This window comes from Microcaecilia unicolor, chromosome 1, assembly GCF_901765095.1.
Source record: "Microcaecilia unicolor chromosome 1, aMicUni1.1, whole genome shotgun sequence".
NCBI lineage: Eukaryota > Metazoa > Chordata > Amphibia > Gymnophiona > Siphonopidae > Microcaecilia > Microcaecilia unicolor.
The window spans coordinates 575,935,960-575,960,878 of NC_044031.1; the positions used below are offsets into that span (position 1 = coordinate 575,935,960).

The window sequence follows — 24,919 nt, forward strand, 5'->3', positions numbered from 1 at the left end:
ACACCTTCAAAGAAATGAAACACCAGAAATTTCAGCAGGAATCCAGGCTCAAATCTCAGCCTGCCTGTCTGACATTGCTACCTGGATGTCTCACCGCCATCTGAAACTAAACATGGCCAAGACTGAGCTTCTAATCTTTTCCCCTAAACCCACCTCTCCTCTTCCCCCATTCTCTATCTCTGTGGACAGCACTTTCTTTCTCCCTGTCCCATCAGCTCGTAATCTTGGGGTCATCTTTGACTCCTCGCTCTCTTTCTCTGCACATATCCAACAGACTGCTATATCACCAAAATTCATCCCTTTCTTTCTGAGCACACTACCAAAACCTTATCCACACTCTTATCACTTTACGTTTAGACTACTGCAACTTGCTTCTCATTGTCTCCCACTAAGCCATGTCTCTCCCCTTCAATCCATTTAAAATTCTGCTGCACGACTTATATCCTGCCAGTGTCATTACGCTCATGTTAGCCCTCTCCTTAAGTCACTTCATTGGCTCCCTATCCATTACCGCATACAATTCAAACTCCTCTTATTAACTTACAAGTGCATTCACTCTGCAGCTCTTCAGTATCTCTCCACTCTTATCTCTCCCAACATCCCTCCCTGGGAACAACATTTATCGGGTAAATCTCTCTTATCTCTACCTTTCTCCTCTACTGCCAGCTCCAGACTCTGTTCCATTTATCTTTCTGCGCTGTATACCTGGAATAGACTGTTTTCAAACCTAGGCTAAAAGCCTACCTTTTTGAGGCTGTTTTTAACTCCTAACTCCTATATATTTGTTCAGTACCCATGTCTGTTTTTCATTCACACCATAAGTAATTCCCTAACCCTATATTTGTCCGTTTTGTCTGTCTTGATTAGATTGTAAGCTCTGTTGAGCAGGGACTGTCTCTTACATGTTTAGTGCACAGCGTTGTGTACATCTAGCAGCACTATAGGAATTATAAGTAGTGGTAGTAGTAGTAACCATGCGTTAGGGCCCCTTTATTGGCAGCTGCTGAAAATCAGGCCTTATTTGTTTGTTTTTTTAATGCATTTTTGGGCTGATTTCTTAATTTACGAAGTTGACCATAACACACATTGTTTGTCCCTTAACCCACAGTAAACGACAATAATATGCATCATTTTACCGTAATGCACACTACTAAGTTACGGCCAGATGTGGCCCAGGAGCATCTGGCACTGCCATAGCACCAGATGTTCCTAGCAGTATGAGTGGTACAGCTTGCAAGCTGCATTATTCTTAAACCATAAAAGTCGCTAATATGCAGTACTGAGATTCCACAGGTTACTGGCTCCCACGGTAAATTAAGGTACAGCAAATGCCAGACTTTTCCTGCACCTTAATAACTACTCTTCTTAGGGGGGAAGCTATCAATGTAGGCTACCATTAAGAGATGTTATTTTACTGTTAACCCCAGTTATTAGTAACTAGGTCTCATTCTATTAAATGGGACCTGTGCTAAAACAGCATGTATTAGAGGTAAAATAACCTATCTTAACGGTAGCCCATATTGATAACTACACTCCTTAGTCTGGTTGGTCAGGCAGTTAAGTTTAAAATAAATAATACATTTCTCTCCCATTTCGTAACTGAGAATATTTCATAAAGACTGTAGCTTTTACCCAGACAAACATTTTCAAAATTTATGAGTCTTTTTTAAGTGTCTTGTGCTCACATCTTGCAAACGAACTTGATTTTTTTTCTAGTAGTAAATATGCTATCTGGATTTTTAAAAAACCTGTTACTAAATATTCTCTGTTCTTCTTGCAGGGACCTGCAGGGGCTCGTGGTGACCCTGGCTCTACTGGGCCTCAGGGGCCTCCTGGGCCACAAGGCCCAAGTGGACTTTCGATTCAAGGGCCATCTGTAAGTCTTTTGTGTGCAAATTCTTGTCTCACTTACCATACAGTTTTCTAAATAATGATTCTGACCAACTGTCACCTTTTGAATTGGTATTCTAAAAAAAAAAAAAAAAGTGTGAGGGCCTCACTAAAAAGAGGTTCCAATCTACTTGGAACCTCTTTTTAGTGAGGCCCTCACACTTTTTAGAGTATTAACCTAACCTTCTTTACCTGGTTAGAATAAAGTCAGAAACGGAGGCAGTGCTGCTTGCTGTGAGACTCAAGCAAAGTGTGCAGTTGGCATCTGATGCAAAAGCCTGAACTGGATTCATTTAAATGAAAGGACAGAGGCAAAGTCCACAAACTAACTGAGGAAGTACCCATGTCTGTCTTAATCATTTCCACAATAAATAACTCTAATCCTTTATTTGTCCTGTTTGTCTGGAATAGATTCTAAGCTCTGTCGAGCGGGGATTATCTCATATATGTTTTGTATAAAGCGCTGTGTATGTCTATAGAAATAATAAGTAGTAGTAGTAGGAAGTAGAGTAGCAAACCTTATTTAACACACTGGTTTTGCTGTTAGGTAAAAAAAAGCTTGTATTAATAAATAACACAACTGGGCATGGCCACATTTTGGATAACCTGCATTAGGGGTATATTGACTGTAAAAGACAGTCAAAATAAATAAGTTTCATTAATTTCATCTCCATATATCAACACATTATAACAAGCAAGTCCTTTAAAAATCATAAAAGAACCACATACCATGGATATGCCACAATGTATTTCACAATGATCTATCCTAAATACCAGAGAACGAAACTTATACCAGAACTGGACAAAACCGAACTTACTCTGTCACCACTGAATTTTAACGCAATACCACTTTATTTCTCATTCCGGAAATGAACTCTCTATATCTGACTGCTTAAATTACTCTGTCACTTATGAACTTTAATGCAATACCACTCTGCACTTCTCAATCCGGCAATGGCAATCGCCATTACGGCATAATGTAAGCCACATTGAGCATGCATATAGGTGGGAAAATGTGGGATACAAATGCAACAAATAATAATAATAATAATAATTAATCCCAGTCCGCATATCCCTGGCATACTGTTACTTCTGTAGATTCTACAGTAACAATGTGCAGTATGGGATATGCAGACAGAAGCAGCATCACTCAGAGGTCCTTTTACTAAGGTGCGCTGAAAAATGGGCTGTGCTAGTGTAGGTGCGTGTTTTGGGTGCGCGAAGATCCATTTTTCAGTGCGCCTGTGAAAAGGCGATAATTCTGAACAAAGAACTTATCTTTGCTGTGTTGCCCCCCGAGAGCTGCCGTTCTATAGCGTGCAAAGCCAGCTGGCTTTGCACGCTATAGAACGGCAGCTCTCGGGGGCAGATGGTGAGGACTCTTGAAGAAGAGGACCTCACCCTACAAGCGAGTAGCAACGGAGCAACCAGCACGACACAGCAAAGATAAGTTCTTTGTTCAGAATTATCACCTAAGTCATTTAGGTTAGAAATCACAGAAGATAATTTTTTGAGAGGTTTTTGCGCCCATGATTACTTTTTTTATTGCGGGCTCAGAGCGTACTCTTTATTAGACTGTTACAGATTTTTATGGTCTTTGTTAAACGGGTCCGGTTTCAATAACCAAGTTGAGCCACAGAAGTATGAGGCTTTTCCTCTCATTTCAGTAACAATATAAGCAGTGGTTGTAAATGTGTTCATATGATTCACAGTGTGTTTGGTTAAGCAGAAAGTTAAAAAGACAGGTATATTTGCTGTTTTCCCGAGTTACAGATATTTTAGTTTGCAAATATTTTTTGAGCATTGAAATTTGAAATTCTTGCACATGGATTGATTATGCAAAAGACTGGCTGAGTTGCATGCAAATCTTAGCCAATAGTGCCTATAATTGACACCATTAGATAATAACAACCTGCACATCATCCTTTGTTTCCAGGGAGCACCAGGTGAAAAAGGAGATAAAGGTGATGCTGGTATTCCTGGACAACAGGTAAGATCACTATTGTGCTTGCCTTTCTTTTTACAGATTGATATACAATTTAGTCCAGTCTTAAACATGCAGTAATAAATATAGTCAGGCAAGTCATGATTTCTATGGTGATAGGTATATAAAGATATAATTGCTTAAAATCTTCATTCAGCCTTGCATGCAGCATGTAAATATGCTGATTGGGATGGGTGCACATCCATGCAGTGAAATACCACCACAGCCTCATGAAACATGTTGTCACAGTGTTGTAAATACTGTTTGGATAAAGCAACCCTTTTGACAGGAATTTGTAGCTAGAGGCTGCTGCATGAGTTAACTTGATTGGTCTTTGCCAGCAGCACAATGAACCTGCCAGGGCTTGTGTTCTTGGTATGAATTCCTAGTTATGTGTGTGTGTGGTTTTTCTTACTATGCTAGAGCGGAACTAATTTGTTCTGTACATAGCACACAGCTGTTGATGTAAAATGTACAAAGGAAAAGCTGCTGCCGTGCTAATATTTAACTCTTCATTGAGTCTAGGGTGTGCCTGGAGTGTCTGGATCACCAGGGCGAGATGGAACTCAAGGTCCACGGGTAAGATGCTGTACTGATATTTCTAGTATAAGAGTCTAAGTGTGAAAGTGCATAAGCCATTACTGCATTATGTATGGCTTATGTTAATGATTATCGAAAAGGAATATTCATTCAAAAATCTAACCAGTTATTCAGTAACACCACAAACCTTATTGAATGAAAAAAGTGCTCAACAAAACAATGCATTTAAATTTCTAAGATGGCGGAAAAGACCTCAGAGACTATCTGCGGATTTTTATCTATTGTAAGAGATTATAGTCTCAACAGACATAAAGATATTCATTGGTCAAAAACCTCCATACCTTACCTAATGAACTTTTTTCTTTTTCCTAAATTTTTTATACAGCATGTTCAGTGTCCAGCATTCAATGTCTCTTATCTTGATCTAATGCTTCAAGCATTCATCTTGATAAATCCCAGTGGGCTTCCCGTTTCACCATGGGGCTTCATCAGGGGAATTAGCATATTTATGCTGAACTAGTCTTTTGGTTGCTCGAGCTGCTTCTCAAGATATATTAATGACTTGCAAATTAGGAATACAGTAAGGTACGCACATGCAGACGGTTTTGCAAAATCTCCCCAAGTGTAGTGAAGGGTTTTGTACTGTTGAATCTGCAAAGCATTATGGGGGTAATTCTGTACAGGTCACCTAAAGATAGGCACAACTAAAGTGTGTGCGCTAAGGACTAGATTCTATATGTTGCAACGAGATTTCTGCATTGAAATTGAAGCATATTCTATAAAATAATGCTTCAATTTAGACGTAATTTATGAAATAAGCCGAGAGTCGGTCCACACGACGAAATTTAGTCATGACCAATTACGCCAGGTAAAACCTGGTGTAAATCCCGATGCCTAAATTAGGTTCTGAGCAGGTGTATTCTATAACAATGCGCATAGATTTTAGAAATGCCAGTGACCCACCCATTCCATGCCCATATCCATGCCCACTTTTCAACTATGCGGCTTATATTTATGCACAACAAAAGGTTTGATTGGGGGCACCTCACTTGGGTGAGTGAATAACTCTGAGAACATCTCTATAAACAAAAAAATTTTATTTAGATTAATTATTTGCATGGAGAGATTCTGAGTTAATTCCTTCACTTATAGATCACATAACTATTTGGCTCTGGTCAAATAACTTTTTTTGAATCATTTCCAGAGGTCCTTTTGGGGAAATACTACTTTTGTTATATTTATGCACAGCATGTTACAGAACAGACTTAGCAAGAAGTGCGCGTAAATTCTAACTAATGACAATTAGTGCTAATTGGTTCTTAGCATCCAATTATCAGCACTGATTAGCTTGTTAAGTAATTAAGTTATGCTCATTGTTATGGAATATGCTTTGATTTCTACGTGGAAATCTCAGTGTGATATATAGAATGCTTTAATGGTAATTAAGCGCTTAATTGTCATTTATAGAATACTAGTGCAAGTCCTCAATTATGTGTCTAACTTTAAGCATGTCTAATTTAAAGGGACCATATAGAATAAGTGTAGGGATTAAATCAATAAACAATCTTCATATCATCCCAATCACTAAAGAATCAAATCATTTTTAGTACTCTCACAGTGTATCCATTAATAACACCTTCATATTTAAGTAGGCGGGGATCTTCAGAATTTATAACAGCAGAAAACCATCTAAAAAAAAACTTTTCAGTTGTAACGATGGTGCTGTTCACCTCGTAATAGATCAACCCGTTTTCTCCTATTTTCTTATTTATTTATTTATTTTCAATCGTTTCTTGAATCAACTTCTTCTTAAATACTTCTTAAATACTTTTAAATCTTTTTCCAAAAGAGATAAAATATTATAACTTAGCTTTGAAGAGACTTTAAGCAGCAATGTATCTCCAATTTATGTTTCAACGGTTTTTATTGATGATAATAAACAGCGTGAACATAAACAGGAAATTCAAACACTTTGTGTGCATAGGCACAGGTCACAGTTTCATACATATATCGTAACTGCATCATCAATATTTTCTAACATCTTTTTCTCCCCCCCCCCCTCCCCCCTTTTCAGTTTACAGCATTTTTATTGAGTATACTTCAAAATAACGCAACACTTAATCCAATTATACATCATCTCCTATCATAATGCTATCAACATTGGACTATCATAGACTGGTGTATCAACGATCCTCATCCCACCCCCCTCCCTCCCTCCCCTCTCCTCCACTCCCCCCCCATTCCCTTAATATACCTTCTGTTGGTTCAAAGATTTTATCAGCAAACATACCTTAGTCACAAACTTATTAACCAAAACTTACGTTTCTCCCTTTCCTCCCTCCCAACCCCCCCCCCCCCCTTGTTGCATGGTTCCTCCTTATCTCGACCTATCTTCTCCATTTCCCCATGGGAGCCCATTAAGCACTTGACTTCTTGCCTTCGGTGAAATCAAATTTATGTACTGTCCCCACACTGTCAAAAACCGTATCTGTCTTTTTGGTGTTGCTCTCGCCCCTCTCGCTTCCCATAACATTAATTGATGCATTTTATTTCGCCAGTACCAGTAAGAAGGGGGGGTGTCTAGTATCCAGTGATTCATAATACACTTTTTCCCCACTATACAGGATTTGCTCAGAAACAGTCTTTCTCCCTGTGTCCCTACTCCCCATTGTTCAGGCACACTGAGCAGCATTCTTTCAAACGTAATTTGGACTGGGCATCCGGTAACCTCCCTTACAAATTGGCCTATTCTCCTCCAGAATGCCTTTATGGTCACACATTGCCATATACAGTGCGATAAATTTGCGCCGCCCTGACCACATTTTAGGCACCCATCCATTTCTGCCACCCGTGCATGAAATGCCCTTCTGGGAGAGAGGTATGCCCTATGTATTATTCTGTAATGACACTCTTGCAACTCTGCACTATGTATCACCTTCTGCATGCCCCTCAATGATTGTTGTAAGTGGTATTCAGAGATATTCCTATGAATTTCAGTTCCCCACTTCATCGCCACCTCAATTACCCTCCTCCGTGGTAGCCCTTTCTCCAGCTCTCTAACAAACCAAGATACAGAGACCTGCCCCAACGCATCCCCTTCCAAAAACTCCCGCAGCTTAGTCTCAAAGCTATGAGTTAATCCTTCCTTTGGGATGCTAAGTATGTAATGAGCCAGCTGATGATAAGCCAATATCCCCAATGGTCCCCCTGAGCACTTACATTGGAAGTCAACCACTGAAATCACAGTATTATCGTCTCTGAGGAAGCTTCCCAATAGTTCCACCCCTTGACATTGAAGCGCCCGAAACACTGCATTATCACTGCCCGGTGTAAAATCCTTATTCCCAACAAGAGGTAATAGTCTGCTAACCGTTGGATCCTGACCCCACCTTTGTACCAGTTCCCGCCACACATGCCATAGCGGTCCCAGCAACATGCTATCTTTAACTTTTTCCGGCAGTTGCCCTTTCCTTCTAACATGAAGTAGGTAATTCAGGTGCCAAGGATAGAAATATGCCCTCTCTAGATTCACATCCGTGTAAGTGTTTGTATCAAGGATCCAATCTCTCAGATGCCTCAACAAACATGCCTGATTATATATCCTCATGTCTGGAATGCCTAACCCTCCCTGCCTCCAATTCCCTAGAAGATATTGCCACTTCATCCTAGGTTTTCTACCAGCCCAGCAATACCTCACTACTAGTTTTCGCAAAGCTACCAGCTCTCGCCTTCCCAGGCGTAACGGTAGCGCTTGTAGTACATAAAGCCAGCGCGGGAAAAGTATCATACGAAATAGTTGTATCCTGCCCATAAGGGACACAGGTAGCCCAGCCCAACGGGCTAATTGCTCCTGAGTATCCTTTAGTAATTTAGCGACATTCAAGTCATAAATTTGTCTGGTGTCCATAGGGAGCTGTATTCCCAGATACTTAAAAGAACCCCTTGCCCACCTTATTGGAAATCTATCTCCCCACTCTCTCTCAAGTTCTGCATGACTAGCTAATGCTTCAGACTTCAGGTAATTCAATCTGAATCCCGAGTAGTCCCCGTACTCCTTTAAACTTTCCATAAGATGTGGCAAAGATCGGTTTGGATCAGTGATTAATACCAGTAGATCATCCGCGAAGGCTGCTGTTTTAAAACTATAATCACGTATCTGGACTCCCTTAATATCAGCATTGGACTGGATTTCTCTGAGAAGAGGGTCCAATGCCAATATGAAAAGGAGAGGCGACAGTGGACATCCTTGTCTCGTGCCTCTCTTTATTGGGAACCAGTCAGACCGTAGCCCATTAGCAAATATCTGAGCCTGCGGATTTGTATACAAAGTTCTTACTGCCCTCGCAAATGAGCCCCTGATCCCATAGGCCTCCAACACTGCAAACAAATAAGACCAATCAACTCGGTCGAACGCCTTTTCGGCGTCGAAACTAATTAGCAGGGCTTTGCTCCTATCATTTCTTATTTTTTCCAAGGCAACCCATATTCTACGCATATTCTTAGCTATAACCCTTCCACACGTGAACCCCACTTGTGAGTCTATAATTAGTGATGGTATACTTCTGGCTAGCCGGTTTGCCAATATCTTTGCTAAAAATTTTAATTCAGTGTTCAGCAACGATATTGGTCTATACGAGTCTGGTTTATCAGTTGGTTTACCTGGTTTTGGCAATACACTGATTTGCGCTCTATTTAGGTGCCTAGGCAACTGTCCTTGTTGTATGTTATCATTAAATACCTCGGTCAACACAGGACTGATCTCACTATTTAGAAGCTTGTAAAATTCATTCCTCAAGCCATCCGGCCCCGGTGCCTTCCCTAATTTGCTCCCTTTAATTACCAGGACTACCTCCTCTTCTGTAATAGGAGCATTTAGTACCTCTGCATCCTCTTCTGAAATCTGTGGCAGATCCACACTATGAAGATAAGTCTCGCTAGGTCTCACTAGGTCTTTTTGTTTTGCGTATAGGCTGCCGAAAAAGTCCCCTAGTATTTTAACTATACTTTCATCTGTATTTACCCGTGTACCCGTGCTATCCTCCATTACAAGTATTTTTTTGGCACTAAAGCGCCTATGAGCGATTCGAGCTAGTAGTCTACCACTTTTATTAGCAAACCTATACAACTTGTATTTATAATATATGTTCGTTTTTTGTGCTTGCTCATGCAAGAGTTCATTAAGGGCCTGTTGCGTCTTCAGTAACTGTCTTTTAAATCTTAGTTCATGGTGTACCCCATATTTCTTCCTCAGCGCTACTACCTGTCTTTCCAGCCTCATCACCTCCCTATTCCTGGCCCGTTTTTTATATGCTAGATAGGATATTATATCCCCCCTCAGGACCGCCTTCCCCGCTTCCCAATAGAGTACTGGATCGATCTTATGTTTTTCATTGTTGTTGCTATAATCTCTCCATTTCTCCACCAGGAAGGGCAAGAACTGGGGGTCACGGTAAAGATAAGTTGGAAACCTCCAAGATCCTAGTTGATATCCTCCCTCTCCTACTTTAATCTGAACTCTCACCCATGCGTGGTCAGAAATCGTTATGGGACCTATCTGTGCCTCCTCCACTTTTGTTAGTAACTCTCTAGAAATCCATATGTAGTCTATTCTAGATAACGTTTGGTGTGCCCTGGAAAGATGCGTAAAATCTTTGTCTACCGGGTGTAATATTCTCCATGCATCTACCAGTTCTAACATGTCACAGATTCTGGAATTACCTCTCTCCTTTCTGGCCAGATCCCTCCCAGTTGGTTGAGACCTATCCCAAGTCGGGTCCACTACATCATTCAAGTCCCCTCCTACCATTAAAGGTGTATCACCCAGACTATGGATTGTGCGTGTGATTTGAGTGACAAACTTCTTATCATAGGTATTAGGTGCATATATGTTGCATAGCAGAAGTGGCTGTCTCTCCACAACCACCGAAGCCATAACATATCTCCCTCCTCTATCAGCCACCACCTTCTTAACCTCTACATTCAAGTTTTTCCTTATCAATATCACCACTCCCCCCTTTTTCCCGACTGCTGGTGCATCATACATCTCTCCCACCCACCAGGTTTTCAACTTCTTATGCTCATCCCTTGTAAGATGTGTTTCCTGCAAGAACGCTATGGACACTTTTTTATCATTCAGCATTTTCAGGATTTTTTGCCTCTTAATCGGCGAGTGGATGCCCCCCACATTCCATGTTATGCACTGCAATGTTGTCATGTCACACCTCTCTCAGTTTTGTGTCTTACTTGCAAAGCTTTACATACACTCTTCTTTCTTACACATGGAGAGAGCGTCCCAGCCTCCGCCCTCTCCTCCTTCCTGTTTCTTTGGGCCACCTCGAAATTCTCTTTCACTCTTCTCTCCTTCCAACTCCATGCATACAAGGGTTTCCTCCCCCCTTCCCTTCCCCCTCCCTCCCATCCTCCCTCCCTCCCCCCCATATCCCCTTCACCCTCTATACCCACCATCTGTCGTCCCTTGCCTATTGGCAGAACTTCCTGATTTCCAAGGCTAGGGCGCCTCACGTATCTGTGATTTATCCCCACCCACCCATTCCGTCACCAAGGTTTATTTCTCATCAAGTTTCTTATATTTAAAACTAGGTAAACGGAAAAGTCTCTTCTGCACATGACCTTCGCGAATACCTTCAGTTCTCCTCAGGCTCATAGCTGTGCCAGCCCTGCACTGTGCCAGTTTTCATTTGGCCAGCTGTAGTCCTCAAAAGACCATGCCTGTTAGCCCAAACAATCACATTTTTCCGCTTTGCTTACACTTGGCGCACAATATCTCCCCAGTGGAGATTCAAACAATCACTGTCTGCATCCCTCATGACCGCTGTTCCTCCTTCTTTCCTCTGACAGTAGTTGCCTGCCATTCCAAGTGTCCTTGATGCTTCCAGCAACTGAGCCAACCACAAACTTTCAAAAAATTTAAACAACCAAAGTATGCAACTGCTTTTCTCCCGATACAAGCCAGCCAATCCTCCTCATAACTGGTTACCTGCTTCACTTGTATACCAACAGTCATAGAGTCCAAACATGACTTTACTGCGCGTTTTTATAAACCAAACCATCTCCACTGAGGTTTTTAACCTGTGACCAATGTTCATTGTATTCTCTTCTTTCCTTAAGAAAGCTTCCTTTTTTGCCTCATCCCTCGCGCTCTTTGGCTAGCATCCGGTCTACATATTTAGTTGCCTCCTCCACTTTCTCGAAATAGACTGCTTGACCATTTTCCAGCAGTTTGAGCTTAGCTGGGTATAAAAGGCTGAATCTGTATTTAAGCCCAACAAGTTTGGTGCATAGCGGTGCAAAGCCCTTTCTTGCTGTGGACACTGCAGTTGAATAATCTTGGAAACAGAGGATTTTTTTGCTTTTGTATTCCAGTTGCTTGCCTGCACGCAGCTCTTGTAAGATGAGCATTTTATGGGCATAATTTAAGATCCTCAGGATCACCACTCGAGGCCTGCCTGTATCCTCTCTCCTCTGGCCAAGTCTATGCGCTCTCTCCACCCTTAATGCTGTTGTCAACTCCTCATTGTTAAGTGCCGTCGGTAGCCATTTTTCTAAGAATATACAGAGATTCCGCTCAGGCAGGGTTTCAGGCAGCCCCACGAGGCGCAGATTGTTCCGTCTCGAACGATTTTCGAGATCGTCGAGCTTTGCCTCCACCTCTGCCAGGCGTGCCCGCATTCTCGGGTGCTCCTCTGAGACCTTTTGGATATCCTCCTCCGCTATCCCGACTCTGCGCTGCACTTCCTGAAGCTCGGTAAACAGTTGCGTGTGCCTCTCAGTCAGCCCTTCTAGTTTGTCTAATATTAATTGCAATTTGTTGCCCACCGCTTGTTCCACCGCTGCCCTCACCTCTTCCGTGATTTCTGCAGCCCATGATGTGCCTGGCAACGGCGATGCTGGCGCGGCCCTGTCCGCCATTTTGTTCTCCGCGGCGCGGGCTTTTTCTTTAGGATCTTTTCGAGCCGCTTTCGCTGCCATCCGCGCCTCCTCAGCCGCCACTTCTAGCCAATTTATATGTTGAGTGTCTGTGCTAGTATTTGCTTCAGTTTTTGGGTGGGAGTTCGTCTCTACGAGCGCCGATTTAAATATGCGCCCCGGAGCAGTTCTGTCTCACGTCTTCACCGCTCCATGCCTCCACCGGAAGTCCATGTATCTCCAATTTAAACCTCTACCAGGGAAGAGGTTTACTAAAAAGAGAAATAGTACATCAAAAAAGTGCATAAAATCCCGCCAACCACAGGTAGCTCTTCCTATGAGCTAACTCACTGTGATATACCATTTAGAACTTCACTTCTTCGTATAAACAAAATGGCTGCGGCGTCTTCATTAGCCCCAGCAATTTAAAGAGACCACAGCTGATTAAAATTCACCGCTTTTGATAGGCTCACGTCATCCTTGTGATCACTAATCAAATTAGTGACCACCAGTCTATTTCAGAATTCAATCCATAAGGGTGTAAAGCATGGAGTTGAAAAATCCACCTTTGCTCTTTATAATTTAATAAAGATCCAGTATTACCACCCTCCCACCCTGATTGAACATGATCTATGACACGCCATCTAATATCTTCCATTTAATGATTCTTTTCTACCCAGTGTTGAACTAAGGGGGCGGTCAATATCTTGTTTTTGATCCGCGATTTATGCTCATTCAATCTAATTTTAATCGGACGGCTCGATCTTCCTACATAAATCATGTGGCAGGGGCACAATATGACATACACGCTGTTACATGAAGTACAATTTGTACGGGCACGTGCCACTATCGGTCGTTTTGTCCTTATATTGTGGGGATCTGGGTTCTTTCACTCTTTCCAAGTTCATCCTAAGGGCTCCCAAACCTGGTCCTGGAGGCACCCCGGCCAGTCAGGTTTTCAGTATATCCACAATGAATATTCATGAGATAGATTTGCATGCAGTGGAGGCAATCCTTGAATCATAAACTTGATGTGATTGCTGCTTGGTTGTGCTCTCAGAAGTTTACATTTAACCATGAAAAGATGCAGGGGGTATTATTTTCGAGGAAGGGTGCTCTCAAAGTGCCTACTCTGATTCTAACAGCTGGTGCAAGGATTACTCTTGGTCTGTCTGTGAAAGTCTTGGGAGTAGTACTTGATCCAAACCTGAACTTTCAATCTCATATCATTAGTATAGTACAAGGTTGCTTTTACAGGCTGAGGATGATCTATTCAGTAAGGAATTTATTTTCCAAATCAGCACTCTGTGTTCTTGTGCACTCATTTATTATTAGCCAGCTTGATTACTGTAATGTGCTATTATGTGGTCTGAGAGCATCGGACCTTAAATGGTTACAGATAGTGCAAAATATGGCTGTTAAGTTGATAACAAATTCAAGGAAATATGACCACTTGACCCCATTAGTCCAGGACAAACACTGGTTACCCATTAATTACAGGATCACATTTAAGATTCTGTCTATCCCTGTTTGCTGACATCTTATGTTCCCCTTAGGACACTACTGTCATCTGAACATAATTGTCTTGTTATTCCCTCCTTTTGTGTTATTGATTTTGATACTAGGATATTTAAAGGGGCATTTTCCAAAGGACAGCCAAGTCAGAATAGTGACATCCAAGTCAGAATGTCGCAAACAGGTATTCATCTCACTGTGAGAGAGTCTATAGAACACTACCCCTCTCCCTTAAGAATACTCCCTCACAGAATCAGGACTAGCTGAAATCCCCTAGTCCCACCCAAAGAGGAAGCGACATGGGAGGGGTGGAACCAGGAGGATGGCTGCCAGGAAGTATAAAAGACAGGGGCAGAGTTGAGGCAAGGAGGCCCAGAGGAGGAAAACGTGGATCCACAGTGTGTGCCTTCCCTGCCTAAGTGTAGCTACCTAACCTTAGTGAGGTAAGCCGAACTTTGACTTATATAATTTGTGGGAATCCTGTTCTAAGGCCTGGCTGGAGCCAGACCAGTGTTGGGCAACCTAAGAAAGAGACTGTTTAGACAATGCTTTTGGGGTCTGCCAGCCGCATGCCCATGTCAAGATTTTCTCTGAATCTCAAGAGATTTTATCCTTGATTTCTGTACCTGTGAAGTAACAGGCCTCAGCTTTTGAGTTAATAAAGTGTGTACCTTGTTTTTGCAACCTTGGGTGTGTAATATGAAGGGCCACCCTCAACCCTTGCTCACAGTATCACACTCACATATATTTTTGAACAGGAAATATGTCAAGATTTCTATATGCTGGAAACGCCTAGCATGAACCAGTGGCGTAGCCACAGGTGGGCCTGGGTGGGCCGGGGCCCATCCACTTAGAACTCGGGCCCACCCAATAGCAGCACATAGTTAATGCTAGCTAGTGGTGATCCCAAGCTCCGCCAGATGAAGACCTCCCCCTGATGGTGCTGAAAACACTGCTCTCCACTTCAGCAGTCTAAGCTTCCTAAGCTGCTGATACTGGCCTCATCGCATGGGGGGGGGGGGGGGGGGGGGGGAGGAGAAGAACACTTGGTGCCCACCTACTTCTTGATTAGGCCCACCCAAAATCTGCTGTCTGGCTATGCCCCTGGCATGAACATCCATTTAACAAACTGGAATGTCCAAATTATGAATGGGACATAAACATCTGTATGGCAGTATTCTTTGAAAATGGCCACACAAACATCCATGCAGAGCAGAGGGGCCACCTAGTGATCAGTGCAGTGGACTGTGAACCAAAGGACTCAGGTTCATAGCCCACTTTAACTCTTTTTTTTTTTTTTTTTGTAATTGTGAGTCTTCCAGTAACGGCAACATACCTACTGTACCTGAATATACACCACTTCTGTAGTCTGTATGCTTGCAGGTGGCTTATATATTTAGGTACAGTAGATATTTTTCTGTTTCTGGAGTGCTCCCAGTTAAAAAAAAAAACACGCCTTTAAAGTAAGATTTGAACCTGGGTCCCTTCATTTACAGCCTGCAGCACTGACCACTAGGCTACTCCTCAGATTTACTTTGTGCTTTGTTAAGAATGCCCATAATACCTGAAGCTGTCATAGAGCCTAGTATCCCCTTTCAGTTTCACTTTCAAGGTGAGAGAGAGGAGGACAGCAGCCACTGGAGGATTAAGGAGGTGTCATGCTTTAATCCAGTGATTCTCAAACCAGGTCCTGGAGGCACCCCAGTCAGGTTTTTAGGATATCCACAATGAATATCCATGAGGGAGATTTGCATGCATTGCCTCCACTGAAAATCAACAGAGCAGATCGTTATGAGAAAAAATATATAATTTATTAATGAAATATTAAAAATGTATATACAAATCCTAACGATCTGCTCTGTTGATTTTCCGTCTTGGAGTTTGCAGATCGTCTGCCCTTTTGCTTTCTTGGACCTTTGCCTCCACTGAATGCAAATCCCTCTCATGAATATTCATTGTGGATATCCTGAAACCCTGACTGGCTGTGGTGCCTCCAAGACCAGGTTTGGGAACCAGTGGCATAATCCCTCCAGTGGAAAGCTGTTCAATCTGGGCACCTTTTTGTACCCTAGATGTGCCTGAAACAGGTCTAAAAAAATGATGTCCTTCTTTTTAGACATGTATATTTCTTCCCCTTCAGTAATTGATCTTGAACATCCAGATTTCAAGCCCTCCCTAATCCCATCCAAACAGGGACATAGCCACCGGTGGGCCTAGGCCCACCCATTTTGGGTTCAGGCTCCACCAGCAGTGGTGCACTCTTGCACGTAGTATTAGGGAGTAAGCTAGGCTCCCGCTGCTGTGTTTTTTATCTCCCTCGGCACCTGCTTGAAGGGTTACCACCAACGCGTAAGAATCACTGTCGCTGCTGCTGGCTGACCCAGAAGCCTCCCTCTGTCATGTCCCTCCTCCCCATCTCTGATGCAGTTTCCTGGGAGGAATGCGGCAGAGGAAAGACTTCTGTGTCAGCCAGAGCAGCAACAGTAATTCTTACACGCTGTCAGCAACCCTTTGAACGATGCTGCATGGTGTGGGGGTGGGGGGAGGTAGGAGAGATGGGAAAGTGTTGGGCATGGGGTGGAGGGGAGAGAGAGAGGAGGAGAAATGCTGCATGGGGGATAGGAGAAAGGTAAAATTGTCGGCCATGGGGTGGAGAGGAGGGAGAGAAGGAGAGGCTGCATGAGGAGGTAAGAGAGAGGGAAATTTGTTGAGCATAGGGTTGGAGGGGAGGGAGAGATGCTGTACAGGGGTTAGGAGAGACGAAACTGCTGGGCATGGGGGTGGAGGGGAGGTAGATATGCTGCATAGGGGGTTAGAAGAGAGGGAAAACTGTTGGGCATGGGGTGGAGGGGAAGGAGAGAAGAATAGATACTGCAGGGGGGTAGGAGACAGGAAAATTTGTTGAACATGTGAGTGGAGGAATGATTGTTAGATATGAGGGGGAAGACAGGGAGAGATGCTGCAAGGGGGGAGAGAGGGATAATTGTTGGATGTAGGTAGGGTAGGGTGGGATGGGGAGGGAAGGAGAGATGCTGCTCAGGAGGGGTGAAGGACAAGAAAGGAAGAAATGTTGGACCTGGGAAAGAGGGAGCGATGCTGCACAGGGGAGAGAAGGATAAGAAAGAAATGTTGGACATGGTGGTGGAGGGAGGCAGAGATGCTGCAGGGTTTAGAGAGATGTTAGACTTGGGATGCAAGGGGGGGGGGAGAGAGATGGAGGACAATGGAAGAGAGGGAAGAGGAAAAAGAGAGGGAACAATGTTGGACATGAGGGTGGAGGAGAAGGAAGGAGAGATGCTGCACAGGAGGGGAAAGAATTAGGGAAATGTTGGATCCAAGGGTAGAAGGGAGTAAGAGAGAGATGCTGGATAATGGATGGGAGGGAAGAGAGAGGAAGAAATGCTGGCCTCTGGGGGAGGGGGGCAAGAGGAAAGAGAGAAGGGTCAACAATATGCGAGAAAGAGGGATCAGATACTGGGCTTGAAGGATGGAGGGAGAGAGACATTGGGAATGGTGGAACCATGTGGGAGAGGCCAATGGAGGTGGAAAGGAAATGAATGAGAGGAGGATAGTAATTACAGGGGGTAGAAATATAATGGGGAGTAGATTGAAGATGGAAGGAAATGGAAGGCTGGGTAAGGAGTAAGATGGGGAATAGGAGAGCTAGTAGGTGAAAGAAGGAGATAGAAATCTGATAGGTATCTGAAAAGTAAAAAGATGGAAAGGAGTTAGAGGATGAAATGTGAGTGGACAGAGAGCAGAAAAGAAAAAGATAGGAAAGAGCTAAAATGAAAGATCAATATATCAGAGGCAAGTGGAATGAGGGAATGGAACGAGAGAGGAGAAAAGACAAATGGACAGCAGCTGCTTGAAGGAGAATTAACAGAAAGACAGGAAAGTGGAAAAGAGAAATTGGAACCAAAATGATGGAAAAATAAAATGACCAGGCAGCAAAGGTAGAAAAGGCATTTATTTTGAATTTATTAACTGAAATATGTTAGCTTGAGAAATGTGCATAACAGATGTCATTTTATTGTGTTCAATAGAAAAGGAAATACATTTCTGTTTTAATTTCTCCACTGTCGCAGTACATGCCGACGTTCCCAGTTCAATTTTTGTCTATGTATTTTTATTTATAATTTATGATCCCTTGTTCTGTATTTGGTCAGAGTCTGTTGATGTGAATGTAATGGCAGGTGGAGGGGGAGGGCCTTCTTTATTTTCTGCCCTGGGCCCTAGCATGTCTAACACCAGTTCTGACCCTGGATCCCCAAGCCCTACCAGTCAAGGACCTCCTCTGAAGGCAGCCAAAACTCTCTTCTACTAAGCTTGGCAGATGGCGGCAACATCCTTGAGCCACCGATAACTAAGCATGCATGGGGTGCCAGCATCAGTGGCTCAAGGAGTTGCTGCTTCTGCCTACTAAGCTAAGTTGTATCTGGTGGCCGGCATTGAATTTCCAGGGGGGTGGGGGTTGGCAGCTATGAACATAGCCAGTTAAGCTGGTATTCATCAGCTGTCTGGCTAAGTTATGGTGGCCAAAGATAGACCTGCTATTTATGTTGCTAAACTTAGCCAGTCAGCCAACGAATATTGGCACTAACCGGCTATATCACGCGACACAGCCGGTGACCAAGCTGGCCGCTAAGCACTAATATTCATCTGAGATAAACAGTGAAATAGCGCTGAATGTCTTGCCCATATTGACTGCATCCACTTTTGAAGCTGGTTCTTAAATCATGTCCAGAATAATTCTGAGTAGTGAAAATCTCCTCAGATGACTCCATAGTAATCTAGCGAGACCCCCTTGCTCCCGTACATTGAATGAGGCAGAAGCAATGCAACTCGCTCCCGCCTCCAGCACCATCATCATCAAAATGGCAGCACCCTGCCCCATGCAGTGTATCCTGGGCTAGATGGACAATTGGTCTGACCCAGTATGTCTATTCTTATGTTCTTATTCCCACCCAGACCAATAAAATATTTGATGAAAGATAACCAAACATCGTGGTAAAGTAGAAAACAAAAGAAAACCAGCATTACTGATATAGAAGTGTCAGTACAAAGCTACTACTCTGTTCAACATATGGAGAGAGAGAGAATACCCTTAAGTACCTAGCAATGTAACTGGAGACCAAGAAAATGTGGCAGAAAGATACAGACATACTACTCCCAATTGTATTGGGCACCCCTGGCCTGATTAAATAGAATTTCCAAGTGTAGGAAGTTCCCTTTGACACAATGCAAGAATTAAGGCAAGTATTAATGCTAAATTTGAGAGATTGAAATTATACCTAATGTCCCCTGTTTGGTTTAGGAATGAGGTTCATTCCTGTCATGTACAAATCAAACCCACTTGGAGTCACTGAACAGTGAATAAAGGGACACAGAAATATAAATACATACCAAATGAAGGCAGATAAAGGCCATAAGGCCTATATAGTCTGTTAATCCACACCAACTGTTCAGCTCTACAGTCCCTCTCCATGAGAGATCCTCTGTGCTTGGCCCATGCTTTCTTGAATTCAGACATTGTCTTCATCTTTATTGCCCCGTTGGAAGGCTCTTCTTTGTACCCAGCACCCTTTCTGTTAAGATATACCTCTAGCTCCTCATCCTATGACTTCTTGTTCCAGAGCTTTCTTGCCATTGAAAGAGGCTCACCTCTTCTAAATTTAAACCTTGGAGGCATCTAAATGTTTGTATCTGCCCTATTCTGCCTTTTTTCCCCATGACATATCTATTTAGATCTTTTAAGTGTGTACCAATATGCTTTATGAAGAGTCGTGGAAATCATGCTAAAAACACCAAGCAAAGAGACAGTCTGCTAAAAGTTTTATTATTTCCTTTCATAAACTCAGTTCAGAATTTACCAATGACTTTTTCTACAAAACAGATTGCAAACCCCAAATACAGTGTTCTGCAGAAGCTGGACCCTGATACAGAGCATTACAATAAAACAACTACCGGTGGTTTGTTATTGACGCATAAATGATTGTAATAAAATCATTTTTTTGTTTAGCAGTGGTCTAAGCTGACAAATTTGCCTAAGCAGTAGAAACATCCCCCACACCAACATCGAAATCTTGATTGGCATGTATAACTTCGTATCAAGTTTCATGCCTAGACTAGTAACTAACACTGTGCCTTTTAAAGTAGTGTTTACTCTGGCAGTTGAAGGAAGAATAGTTAATAATTGATGCCAACTGATCCATAGAGCTTCTGATTTTAATAGGGTTCCAGTTTCGGTTTATCTTGAAAGAGCCAGTTTGCAACAGTTTCCTAACATAACTTCACTTACAAAAGAGAAAACAATGAAAATAGTCCAAGAAAGCAGAATGGAAGATTGGGGGGGGGGGGGGGGGGGGGGGGGGGGGGGAGAGAGGAAAGGACCCAGTCTAAAAATGTAAAGGCTATGGAATGTACAAGTTGAGAGAACTAAAGGAAGAAAACAACCCTTTGAGGGGCTTAATGCAATACGCCTCGCATTAGAATGGTGCACTGTTTCCATGTACAGCATCCTAATGCACACATTACATAAGTACATAAGTAATGCAACACTGGGAAAAGACCAAGGGTCTATCGAGCCCAGCATCCTGTCCATGACAGCGGCCAATCCAGGCCAAGGGCACCTGGCAAGCTTCCCAAACGTACAAACATTCTATACATGTTATTCCTGGAATTGTGGATTTTTCCCAAGTCCATTTAGTAGCGGTTTATGGACTTGTCCTTTAGGAAACCGTCTAACCCCTTTTTAAACTCTGCCAAGCTAACCGCCTTCACCACGTTCTCCGGCAACGAATTCCAGAGTTTAATTATGCTTTGGGTGAAGAAAAATTTTCTCCGGTTTGTTTTAAATTTACTACACTGTAGTGTCATTGCATGCCCCCTAGTCCTAGTATTTTTGGAAAGCATGAACAGACGCTTCACATCCACCTGTTCCACTCCACTCATTATTTTATATACCTCTATCATGTCTCCCCTCAGCTGTCTCTTCTCCAAGCTGAAAAGCCCTAGCCTCCTTAGTCTTTCTTCATAGGGAAGTCGTCCCATCCCCGTTATCATTTTAGTTGCCCTTCGCTGCACCTTTTCCAATTCCACTATATCCTTCTTGAGATGCAGCGACCAGAATTGAACACAATACTCAAGGTGCGGTCGCACCATGGAGCGATATAACGGCATTATAACATCCTCACTCCTGTTTTCCATACCTTTCCTAATAATACCCAACATTCTATTCGCTTTCCGAGCCGTAGCAGCACACTGAGCAGAAGGTTTCAGTGTATTATCGACGACGACACCCAGATCCCTTTCTTGGTCTGTAACTCCTAACGTGGAACCTTGCATGACGTAGCTATAATTCGGATTCTTTTTTCCCACATGCATCACCTTGCACTTGCTCACATTAAACGTCATCTGCCATCTAGCCGCCCAGTCTACCAGTCTCGTAAGGTCCTTCTGTAATTTTTCACAATCCTGTCGCGAGTTAACGACTTTGAATAACTTTGTGTCATCAGCAAATTTAATTACCTCGCTGGTTACTCCCAACTCTAAATCATTTATAAATATATTAAAAAGCAGCGGTCCTAGCACAGACCCCTGAGGAACCCCACTAACTACCCTTCTCCATTGTGAATACTGCCCATTTAACCCCACTCTCTGTTTCCTATCCTTCAACTAGTTTTTAATCCATATGCTCAATATACAGTGGAACACTATTATAACGCTATGATTGGGATCCATAAAATATCAGGTAAAATGCGAGGTCACGTTATAGTGAGGTCAATATAATATGAATACAACTGAACCAAAATTGATCTGTTGCAAAAGGAGCTGTATGTAAAAAAAAAAAGGGAGCCAAGACATGATCGCATTATATGCAGGTTTGTGTTATTGCCAGGTGCGTTATATCAGGGTTCCACTGTACCACCATTCTGTGATATAACCAAAGCAGTTTATATATTATATGCAGTACTTTTTCTGTCCCTAGTGAGCTCACAATCTCAATTTACTGCATCAACAGTAAAAAGAAAAAACATTTTACTCCCGATGCAGTAAACCAATGGTATGCAAATTACATGTTAATAAGTGTGCGTTCACAGAATAAAAAAGTGCACAGAAGACATGATTAAGGCATATGCTAACTAGATACATGCCTAGGATCCAAATATTTAGGAAGAGCCCTCTCAAATGTGCTAATTCATTGGCTCCAAAGGCAGCTGGCAGAAGAGTGGAGGTAGGAGGAACCAGAGCAACAGCTACCAGCAGAGCAGAGGTCTGTCTGTTCTCCCCATTCTATATTCATTGTCCCCCAGTCAGCAGGAGTCAGCGAGCAGAACTTCTTACCTGTGTCTTCCTCTTCTACTAGTTTTTCTCATCTGTCAGACGTTGCAGGGCCCTATTTGTGGAAGTTTTCAAATGTATTAAAATATTACCATGAAGGACCCAATGCAATTGTTTGTCTAGGGCACACCAAAGGGTTAATTCAGTCCTGTGCAACACCATTATATGCAGTGGTGTGCTGTATCATGAGTAAACTTTCTCTCTTTTTGTCCATGCATGCATGGAGATTGGCACATAAAGAGGAATGGAGACACTTTGAAAAGATAATATGCCAGACTAACTCACCGACCATCCTTACCTCCACCCCCATCCATACCCACAAAAATTCCATAGTAGACTTCTAGGGACCCCAGTCCCTCAGCCTCCCCGGCCCCACCCTCTCCCCAGGGCTATTTGGTTTAGAGCACTTCTGGACTGGGCTCCCAGCACAGGGAGATATTTCATGTTGCTTGACTCCTCTGAATCAATAATAATACTTATTTGGTTTAGTAAGGCATTCAGTGGCATCATCTGTGTCCTACCACCATCTTGAAAAATGGTGGCACCTGAACCCTAGCAGTGTGATGTAATGAACCTCTAGGGGTCAGTGTGTCAAGGTACAGTATTACGTTCCTTATTTGGAAAGCATTGCCTTATTTGGAAGACTGGCATCTAGCAATGCATTCCTAAGCATCACTAGGGGTCAGGTGTCATAGCTTTGGGAAGATGATAGCAGCAGATGCAGGAGCTAGTGGGCATTGCTCCTGCTTCCTGACTTTGAGGTGGGTGGAAGAGGTAAGGGAGGAGGTTTGAGGGGTCTGCGGGTGGCCACCAGAGTTTGCTTTTTGTGGTCAGGAAGGAGGAGTGGGGGGGGGGGGGGGGGGCTTACTTGAGCCACCAGATCTTAAATGGAGGTTGGGGTGGGTCACCAGAGATATGTTTGTGGGACTGGGGGTTGGGAGATCCATGGGCAACGGGCCACCAGGAACACTTTTATAAGGCCAGGGGGGTCAGGAATGTGGGATAAGGAGACCACTTGGGCTGCCAGGGATTGTTGCTGAATAAGATCATCTGAAACAGTGTGGCACATCACTGTGCTGCACCTTTAGTTCAGTCCTGAGCTGGAGTAAGTTCTATGAGACAAGTAAAAAAAATCACATTAAAAATTAATATGGTTCTTTACATTAGAATGATTTAAAATTTAGCTTTTTGCATGCCCACTGCACTACCCTTTAGTGCTTTAGTTTTACTGCTGATTAAAATTCTGTCTGCATCGGGAATAAGATTTGCACAGGAAAATCGAAAGTAAATCACTGTGCTGGAAGACCACACAGCTTTCTACCACATCCCCTTGGCTTGCTATAGGACAGGGGTGGCCAACCTTGGTCCTCGAGGGCCACAACCCAGACTTTCAGGAGTTCCCCAATGAATATGCATGAGATCTATTTGCATATATAGCCTCACGCATATTTATCGCGGAAATGCTAAAAATCCAACCTGATTCCTGCCCTCAGGGACTAAGGTTGCCCACCCCTTCAAAAAGATCATACAGTTAAGGATAAAGCACTCTTGAATAAAGGGTCTGGTAACTCACAAGTACAGTTAATAGGTAGAGGAAGGATTGATGCAATTATGACACAGCTATGACAACAGCAGCCTAATCGGTGATCTGGAAAAATCAGAAGATGAAACCACAGCTCTTACAACCATGAGAAACAGTAGGACTAGAAAAATGCTAACTCTGGGGGTAATTTTATAAAGATTTTTCCATGTGTAAAGTATATTTTACACACAGAAACTGACTCATAAATTTGCACATGAGTATAATTAGGCACACAGCAAGATTGCCTGTTTTTACAAGATCTGCATGCAGGCATTCCCAGGATATAGTTTGAGCAGAGCTGACACAAAGTTGCGAAATATGTATGCTCATATTTAATAAAATATTTGCCACTCCTGGGGCTAGTGCTAGTAGGGTCAGGTGCTTCCATTTTTCAAGACAGGACTGGGGTACAGATGACACCACTGGATGAATCAGAGAATCCACTTAAATATACAGGATGAATTTGGGTGGTGGTTGACAAAGTTTCCAGCACTTTCCTTGTCTTACATTTGCAACCTTGACTGTTCTAAGGAGGATGCAGTGTCATCTACTGTGCCTGGTGCAGAAAAGGCAAGTGATGTTCAATCTAGTCCAGGCAGAGGAAGACACAGTAGCTTCCTCCTGCCTCTGGGTCAGGCAGAAAAGAGGTTGTGTGTGGTGTCTGTTTGGTATTGGCTAAAGAAAAATCTAATGGTTTCTGCCCTGGTCTGAGGAAGAGTCAGAGGTCACTATATACATTGGGGTCAATATTCGGTGGGACTTAATCTTATTTGGATATCTTTAAGCAGATTTTCCACACGATAACCTGGTATCTCAGAGCCACTGAATATTGCTTAAGGATATTTTAGGCTTACAGTATCCATGGCTGAAATATCTGGATAACTTTAATTGGTTAGCGGATGAATATCACCACTATCCGCCGGATTCTATATATCCCGCCTAGCATTCTGCTCTGAAATCCAAGTGGATTCTATAACAATGCACGTAACTTAATTGGCTTAACAAACCAATCAGCATTGTTAACAGCACTTAACAAGCAATAATGAGCACTAATTGGCAATAATTAGAATTTAGGTGCACAACTCGCTAAGGGTTCCTTTTACTAAGGTGTGCCAAAAAATGGGCTGCGCTAGTGTAGG

General features: G+C 42.9%; 1 protein-coding gene across 2 annotated transcripts in view; it reads left to right on the forward strand.

The window, feature by feature from the left end:
- The window catches only part of COL14A1 (collagen type XIV alpha 1 chain), a 417,802-nt gene that overhangs the window by 343,135 nt on the left and 49,748 nt on the right, over positions 1 to 24,919 (forward strand). For both annotated transcript variants that reach the window (XM_030218565.1, XM_030218573.1), the window contains exons 38-40: positions 1,781 to 1,876; positions 3,827 to 3,880; positions 4,400 to 4,453. In XM_030218565.1, coding sequence (XP_030074425.1) covers positions 1,781 to 1,876; positions 3,827 to 3,880; positions 4,400 to 4,453 — 204 coding nt within the window. The remainder of the gene's footprint in view (positions 1 to 1,780; positions 1,877 to 3,826; positions 3,881 to 4,399; positions 4,454 to 24,919) is intronic.